Source organism: Cibotium barometz, chromosome 53 (genome assembly GCF_041138505.1).
Source record: "Cibotium barometz isolate CiBa-2024 chromosome 53, ASM4113850v1, whole genome shotgun sequence".
NCBI lineage: Eukaryota > Viridiplantae > Streptophyta > Polypodiopsida > Cyatheales > Cibotiaceae > Cibotium > Cibotium barometz.
Window position 1 is genome coordinate 25,694,569 of NC_141098.1, and position 9,373 is coordinate 25,703,941.

Genomic DNA, 9,373 nt, shown 5'->3' on the forward strand with positions numbered 1-9,373 from the left:
CCCCTCTCTCTCCCCCGCTCTCTGTCCACCCTATCCCCGCTTTGCATTCTTTGATGACACGTGTAAGAAGAGCCTTCATTCTTTTTTTATGGGTTGAGGAAAAAGTTGAACTCTTGGGATTAATTAGGTGCTAGCTTTGCTAAGGTCTAATATGTAGGTAGTACAAACTGTAAGGAAGGATGGGAACTTTAGGATGATATAGAAGTGGTGGAAAAGGGAAACACGTGGAGGGGGGGCTATCTTGGCTGGTTCTCACGTGTGGCAGCGGTTGATCAGCAGCTCACTACTTCACTGCAGTTCTCCATCTCCAAGTGGGCGATTGTCTGTCTGTCTCTAGCTTCCACAGCTTCCCCCCCCCCCCCCCCCCCACAACACACACACACACACACACACGCACGCGCACAATTTCTTCGCCTTCCCGTGTTCGTAGGCCAAGCTTCGCCAAGCCATCGCCATGGCTGCTGCCAAGCTCACCTTTCCCTCCGCCGCCCCTACCACCCAGCGCCTCTCTTTCCGCCCGGGCTTTTATGGGTCGTCCCTCCCTTCTTCGTTCTCTAGCCCCTCCTCCAGCACAGCCCACTCAGCCCACAAGTTGGTCTTCTGCATGGCATCTGCCGAGCAGCCCATCGTGATAGGCCTGGCGGCGGACTCCGGCTGCGGCAAGAGCACGTTCATGCGCCGCCTAACAAGCGTTTTTGGAGGCGCAGCGTCGCCTCCGAAGGGCGGGAATCCGGACTCGAACACCCTGATAAGCGACACGACCACGGTCATATGCCTGGACGATTATCACTCGCTGGACCGCACCGGGCGAAAGGAGAAGGGGGTGACTGCGCTCGACCCCCGCGCCAACAACTTCGACCTCATGTATGAACAGGTCAAGGCCATCAAAGAACGCAAGCCCATCCAGAAGCCCATCTACAACCATGTGACTGGCCTCCTAGACCCCCCTGAAACTATCGTTCCCCCTAAGATCTTTGTCATCGAAGGCCTCCACCCCATGTGAGTTATCTTAAACTCAAGCATTAATCTCACTTAATGTCGTTCTTTGCAACTTTCTGTCATCCATATCGTGATCAATCTAGCATAATTAGGGTCATTGTGATCAGCTCAACTGCACCCATTAGGGGTTTCATGTACTATTGAATTATATGCTGTGGTTAATTTATGTGATGCTCTCCATGCCCAAGCTTAATAAGGTTTTTAATGTTTAGTCTCTGTGTTTATGGATAGCCTTATTGTTTTAATCATTGTCATAACCATTTTAATTTGAACATATCTAGCAAGTGTATGTCAACCTTGTGTATGTTGCAGTTTATGCTCCCTTCGGGATCTGCCTCTGATGTAAATCTTAGCTTACTCAAACAAAACAAAAACAGATAGAAATTGGTATCTGGGTTAGATTGTCTTATGATTTTAATATCGGTGCCCTCTATGTGGGCTGCATCATTCGAAATCTATTGTGATCAATCATCAATCCAAGCATGCCCATTAGGGCCTTTGATTATTGGTATGCTCCCTTTGAGATTACATTCAATGGTTTTAACCTCAGCAGGTAGAAAGGGCTTGGCTATTGAGTCCCTGATGTTGGATTCAGTTCTATGCACGTGTAAAGTCACAATTTTGCTATTGACGACCATGTGTGCCATATCTTTGTTATCGATGCCCTAATGCTGGGTTTCACTCCTATGTTTTGCCAACATTCTTTATCTATGGATGCACTCTTCAAAAAGATTTGGGATGTGTGTCTTTTTGAATAGAAGCAAGGATCATACGGTTTGTGCATGTGAATGATTGCAATGAAGGTGCTATTGACGACCATGTGTGCCATATCTTTGTTATCGATGCCCTAATGCTGGGTTTCACTCCTATGTTTTGCCAACATTCTTTATCTATGGATGCACTCTTCAAAAAGATTTGGGATGTGTGTCTTTTTGAATAGAAGCAAGGATCATACGGTTTGTGCATGTGAATGATTGCAATGAAGGTCGTGAAAGTGGATTTTAAAAAAATATCTTGCAAAGTAAATGGTAATCAGACATGTAATGGCTACCTTTTAATTTGACTATTTGAAGCTTCGGGATTGCATTTATCTGGTCCAGCAGTTGGTCGTGTTTGTGGGTTATGTGCTATGTGACATCCTTTTGGACCCCTTCTTCATGATTATACTGGTTGCACATAGATTGACTGAACTCATACCTTATCATGGTTTGTTCCTGCAGGTTTGATGCAAGAGTTCGGGATCTTCTTGACTTCAGCATATACCTTGACATCAGTGATGAGGTGAAATTTGCCTGGAAAATACAGGTTAGCAACCATGAACCTTGCCTTTATGGTTTCTTTAAAATTCTTATTGTAACTTTATATGAGGTATTAATTAAGCAGAGCTGTGTTGCCAACAGCGGGACATGGCTGAACGAGGGCACAGCCTTGAGAGTATCAAGGCGAGCATTTCAGCAAGGAAACCCGACTTTGATGCCTTTATAGGTGCTCTACATTTTAATCTTTTTTGTTGGGGTGTCCGCTTGCTCTCTCTATCTGACTCAAATTGACGTGGCAAGGTTTTTGTATGATCTCTGCCTGCAGACCCTCAGAAGCAACATGCAGATGTGGTAATTCAAGTTCTACCCACACAACTGATACCAGATGACAACGAAGGCAAGATCTTGCGGGTTCGCATGATAATGAAAGAAGGGGTACCAAACTTTGATCCTGTATACCTATTTGATGAGGGTTCCACTATCTCGTGGATACCATGCGGCCGAAAACTCACGTGCTCTTATCCAGGAATAAAGTTTGCGTATGGCCCTGATGTTTACTACGATAATGAGGTAGGGTTCCACATCCTGTCGGGATTTATGTGTGCGTGCTGGTGTGCACATGCACGCGCATGCTTGGATTTGTCTCATTCTTCATGTGGTGTCCCTCCAGGTGTCTATTTTGGAAATGGATGGCCAGTTTGACAGGTTGGACGAACTCATCTATGTTGAAAGCCACCTCAGCAACATCTCAACCAAGTTCTATGGTGAAATCACACAACAAATGTTGAAGCATTCAGACTTCCCTGGTAGTAACAATGGTACTGGATTTTTCCAGACATTGGTGGGTCTCAAAATTAGGGAGGTCTATGAAAAACTCCATGCTAAGGAGGCTGCTGCTTTGGAATCCGCAAAGGCTTAATGTAAGCCTTGCACTTAAGTATTAGTCGACATGTCTGCGATAGGTTGGCAGCGCATGCATAACCCATACCTTCCTGTGTCTTGTACAATTTTGTATGCTAGTTGGATGCAAAATTTTTGCCATGTGGACATTGTCCATGTACATCAATGTGCCTGGCTAGCATTATACAGTTCTTATGACTTGATCAAATGGAAAAGTGTAGATTATCAATACTACCTGCCACAGCCTTCTCACGACCAAGATCATAATCATGCAAACGATGCCTTTTTGAAGGAACTGGGCCTGTTGCTAATGCAGGATGAAGACATCTTCATACCAAGTGAGCTTGCTCAAGTATGTGAACATAGAGTGTGTCCCAAAATATGTATTGCAGAAATGAATAGGAAGTATGAACTTCTTGTATGACACACAAGCAAAGGCGGTCAACAAGGTTAGCTCTTATGTCTTCTCACAATACACATGGTTGAAACTTTTAGCAAGAGCATTGGAAAGTTAGTGCCGCTGCACACTACAAGTGAATGAAAATGACATTGTAGCTGGAGAACCTTAAGACAATGAAGACTAATTAGTACAAGATACAATGGAGCCCCTAATCTTAAAGCAAGAAGTACTAAAAACGAGGTAGGGAAGAAAGATAAATTAACAAAGTTGTAAAATTGTAGTGCACCTCCCAAACTCTATTTACTACACTATGCAAAAGATGAAGTATACCTCGCTCTCCGCAGTTAGAGACTCCTCATCGAAGCCACCTCGTCGATGAAGCATGTAAGGGCACTCCACATTGTGGTTGTTGAACCGCCGAACACCGATAGAAGCTCCAACTTCCTTTCACACAAACTCGCATCTACTCTCCCACTCACATGCAAGTAAGTACACAAGACAAACAAGCAACTAGCAAGCAAGAAAGCAATAGGCAAAGGAGAATAGGCAAAGGAGAGTAGAGAAGAAGATCACTCTATTGTTCTCCCTTGGGTGGCTCAAAGCTTAAGAATCAGGTTCTTGGGCATCTTAGGCATTCATCCTAGGCCTCCTTGGCTAGTGAAAATAATTTGAAGTTAGTAACTTGCACTCCATGATCCCATGGTTTACCTTTCATAGATAAGTGCACAAGCGTACATGCAAAATTTACAATACATGACTTTCGTGTGAATTTCGGCCATTCCAGTGCTTGTGGTCTAAAGAAGGTGAAAATGATACAGTTGTCGGTATCAACGCAATAGAGGTCTCTAACAAGGGACACACACTCGCACACTAAATCTTTAACACTCATGCAAGCAAGCACACAAAAGCTCAAACAAGCAATAGGCAAGCAAGTAAACTATAGCACAAGACAGCTCTCTATTAAATTAACCAAAGAGAATGAGAGATTTTGATTGCAAGAGACCTTATTTAATGCGTTTCCAAGGTTTACACTCTGGAGTGGCCAAAGCTTAAAAATCAGGTCCTCAAGAAACCTAGGTCTTCTAAGCTGGTGTAAATACTCAATTAAAGATAGTAACCTAAACTCCTTGATTTCGTAGTGCACCTTTTATAAACAAGCGGCAAGCACACACATCAAATATAAAATATGTAGCCTTTTTAAGTGAATTTCGGTTATTCTGGTGTTAGTGGTCCAAAGAAGGTGAAAATGATATAATGATGATCATATCAATGCCATAGAGGTCTCCAGCAAGGATTAACATACCTCTCTTCTTGATGTAGATTCTGTCCATAAAATATGTATAACTACAAAAGGCAGGGCCATTATCCACGCTTTTTTCAACGCTTTAGAACTAAGCTTAAAATCCTCGAAACGTCGAAATACACATCAAAAAAAACGTCGAAATAATTTTGATACACGTGTCAAAAAAAGCATCGAAATAAACACGTTTTTCACTCTTGTTTCGATAGACTTTTCGATGTATTCGACTGACTATTCGACCGCTATTTCGATTCCTATTTTGACTACTATTACAACGATTAATTTGACGGATGCTGGAAACTTTTGACGGTTATTTCGATGGATGTAGGAAACTTTCGACGGATGCAAGAATGTCTCGACGCTTTTTTCGATGCGCATAGGTATTAATTTTTTTTGGCATAATGGTACATCCAGCTACAGCTTGTAGCTGGATGCACCATAATGCCAAACTTATAGAGTACCAAAGGTGATTGTACTCTGATGTGAAGAACGAAGCAAATTTGTTGGAAAAGTTGGAGTGCCATAACGTTTTCGACATTACAAAGTAGGTACATTATACACAAGTGAAAACAATGGCCAAATTATATTGCAAGATGTGAAATTTACATATCAAGCTCTGACGAGATAAGCCAAAATTGCATTAAGTAGTTGCATAAAATTGCATACAAGCTATACTTGATGACCAAAATTACATAAAGTACTGAATACAAGCTATACAAGCTCAAACAAAGATGTGAGCTGACCAAAATATGTATGTACAAGAGGAAAGACATGGGCAAGGCTACTCTATGCGGAGCCCTCACTCAGGGTCATGTATTGGTTCCTAACGAAAACCATACAAGACTTTTTTTGGTATACAAAACAACGATCTAACATGACATGGCAAAGTAAGTATACAAATCATAAGGTTAAGGCTTGCCGCACTTACCATATCTGCAATGCGCCCCCAATTGTACGTGTTATACGGCAAGCAATGTCCTCTTCTCTTGTTGCCAGCTGACCAACCACTTGATTATAAAAGTACCAAAACAACAAGATAAGCGTTGATACTTACGAAGTAGACATAACATCAAATGAAACATACAAGATAAGCATTGATACTTACAAAGTAGACATGGAATGTGTCCCAACCGCCGCTTCCAAGGTGAGAGCTTCCTACGCTCTCCATTCGGGCTTTCGTCACATCCTCTTGTTGCTTGTAGCGTTGGGGATTTCTTGCATGCTTTTGCTTCTCCTCATTCCAATCCTCAGTGCTCATGTACCAAGGCTTCTCAACCCCTGCCTTCACTCTCCTAGTCACAACTCCCCGCCAATGTTTCATGACACCACCATGTGGTCCTTTATCCACCTTATGGGGACGACATCACTACCGACGGCGGTCGGCTTGTACTCATCCTTGATTTTATTAATGACTCTATCTTTCTTATCTTTATCCAACTTTGGCCATAAATTCATAAAGTCATTTGCAAAAACAACGTGGCAAAGCTCACGGAATGTGGCTCTTCATCTCTTGCCCGATATTATCCAAAACCACATTGCCATTGACAATTGTGTAATATTTTTTCCCATTGGTGAGTGTGGGGGCTGTGTGTCGAAACGTCACGAGATGATCGCGAGACGAGCGTGGAGTGCTTCTAGTGCTAGATGGGGAAGGACGCTCACGTGGGGGCGTAGACCCATGTGTGCCCCCACTTGGACAACAACCGCCTCCACCTTCACTACTCGAGCGTTGTTCCTCTACTACGAGTGGACGAGCGACCTGAGGGAGGGGTTCTGGCGGCTCTTTGTGGGGTTTCTACAAGTGAACTAGGGTTAGCGGTGGTGGTGCCCGATGGTGTGGCCGAAGTGCCCGCCCCTCTCCCAAAATATTGTTGCCATCTCTCTTTGCTCGGGCGTGGCTTGTGCTAAAAAACCCATAAACTAGTCAGCCGACATGGCATATGGACAGAAGGATGGAGAGTAAGCCAGTGTCTCATCTCTGGAGTGCGAGACATGTTTCTACACACACATAACAAAGCCCACATGGACACTTTAATAAGAGCATACACATGAATAAGAGCACACATCTCACAACATACAACACACGCACACATCTCACAACATACAACACACGCACATGCAACCAAGAGGAGAGGGGAGGGAGGGCAAAGAAGGAGGCAAACCTTCTTGAGTGGTAAGGAGGTGGAGAAGAGCTTGGGAGAGAGAGAGAACCTGCAAAATAAAGAACAAAAAAAAACAAGAACATTCATTATCCCTCAACACACACACACACATCTCACAACCAAGAGGAGAGGGGAGGGAGGGCAAAGAAGGAGGCGAACCTGCTTGGAGGGAAGAAGGTGGAGAAGAGCTTGGGAGAGAGAAAGAACCTGCAAAACAAAGAAGAAAAAAAAACATTCATTCTCCCTCAACCCTGATACACACACATCTCACAACCAAGAGGAGAGAGGAGGGAGGGCAAAGAAGGAGGCGAACCTTCTTGAGTGGTAAGGAGGTGGAGAAGATCTTGGGAGAGAGAGAGAACCTGCAAAACAAAGAACAAAAAAAAAACAAAAACATTCATTATCCCTCAACACACACACACATCTCACAACCAAGAGGAGAGGGGAGGGAGGGCAAAGAAGGAGGCGAACCTGCTTGGAAGGTAAGGAGATGGAGAAGAGCTTGGGAGAGAGAAAGAACCTGCAAAACAAAGAAGAAAGTAAAAAAACAAGAAAATTACCCCTAATTACACACACAGACATTATACAACACATGTACATGTAGCCAAGAGGAGAGGGGAGTGAGGGCAAAGGAGGCATACCTACTAAGGAAGCAAAACGCACGCGCACGAACAAAAATGCAGAAATAAGCGAGATTCTGTTTTACTGTAAAAACCTGCACCATCGATATATGCGTCGAAATAACCATGGAAAAAATCGTTGAAATTAGGGTGGAAAAAAGCGTCGAAAAGTATGTGGAAATAAGCGTGGATATAAGAGTCAAAAAAATAAATTTCCCACAGTTATTTTGACGAACTTTTCAATGCTTTTTTTCACCATGATTTCGACACTATTTTCCACAGTTATTTCGATGACTTTTTCGATGCTTATTTCGACGATCTCTACTTTTCATTCAAATTCAAAATCTTTCTAGATCTTACACACTCCCGACATTTCAAATTACCTATCACCGACTACCACCCTCCACAAATACTTAAGGGAGGATTCCCCTCTAAAAATAAGCATTCATTCCCATCACAAATCAATATGGAAACCATGGATGACGCCACACCCTCAAATTTTGTTGATTTAGAAGAGAAGACACTTTTCCCATATACTCGCTGGCAAATACCAAGTGGCTCGACACGTCGACGAATTTGCAATGATCATACAAAAAAATGGAGAATATTTTCGGTGGAGCGACTGGAACATCTAAATAGTGGCAATGCACGCTTCAGCAAATGATGAACCAGTGGATATCTGGCCTGAACGATGGAGACCAACAAGAGTAGCTACAAACGAGGTGATCCAACAACCTAAAGAACTTGAGGCGAATTCATAGCAAATACTAGAACATGACATGGATGACATGATAAATGCCTTACACAATGGAACAAAAGATCGAGATCTGGAACACAAAGGAATAGAAGAAAACACGTGACGTGTGGAATACGCTTCCCAAGAAGAGAAAGAGCTACGCAGGCTTTCTCCTCCTCCACTATATCGTGGACCACATGTATCTGTTTTACGCGCTTGCCTATCCATATTGAACTTGCAGTTTGGATGGTCTGATTAATACGAGCGTATCAAAACTTTTTGCGTAAGTGATGATATCATATGCAATCAGTGAGTTATGTACCTTTAAAGATATGCATTTTCTTAGCTTGACTATTTTGTGTAACAGCTTATTGAAATATCAAATATTGCTAGAAGATAATGAGATGCTAGTGGACCGTAGTCAAGCAAAAGCAATGTTGCACTTGATTGGCATGGACTACAACACACACCATGCTTGTCCAAATGGTTGTATTCTTTATCGACAAGAATATAACAACACAGTACAATGTTTGCATTGTGGTACATCGAGATATAGACAAGATGTGCAAGGAGAAAGGGTACCAGCAAAAGTTTTACGACACTTTCCCATAATCCCTCGGATTAAAACAATGTTCAAGTGCAAATCCATTGCAGGATTGATGACTTGGCACTGTAACACTAGGTCCACGAATGGTGTTATGCATGTGCCTGTAGATTTCCCTGCATGGAAGCACATTGAAGAGAAGTGGGTAGCCTTTCAAGACGAGGCTCGCCATATTGGTCTATAAAGTTCATGGAGTACATGGCCTATTTGTCTAGTTAACTATAATCTTCCACCATGGCTAGCGATAAAAAAAAGGGCATCTTTTATTGTCTTTGATAGTTCTTGGAAAGTACAAGGTGAAGAACATGTATGTGTATTTAGCCCCTTTAGTTGATGAGCTTCGTGTTCTATGGGAGGGCATTGAAGTTCATGATATTTCCAAGAGGTTTGGAC

General features: G+C 42.8%; 1 protein-coding gene across 1 annotated transcript; it reads left to right on the forward strand.

Annotated features, from left to right (window-relative positions):
- The first annotated feature begins 226 nt into the window (after nucleotides 1–226).
- LOC147608452 (phosphoribulokinase, chloroplastic-like) lies at nucleotides 227–3,389 on the forward strand. The gene is made up of 5 exons (XM_086788852.1): nucleotides 227–999; nucleotides 2,220–2,304; nucleotides 2,400–2,484; nucleotides 2,584–2,828; nucleotides 2,929–3,389. The coding sequence occupies exons 1-5, from the start codon at nucleotides 455–457 to the stop codon at nucleotides 3,175–3,177; spliced, it is 1,209 nt and encodes a 402-aa protein (XP_086644978.1). The 5' UTR covers nucleotides 227–454; the 3' UTR covers nucleotides 3,178–3,389.
- The last annotated feature ends 5,984 nt before the right edge of the window (nucleotides 3,390–9,373 follow it).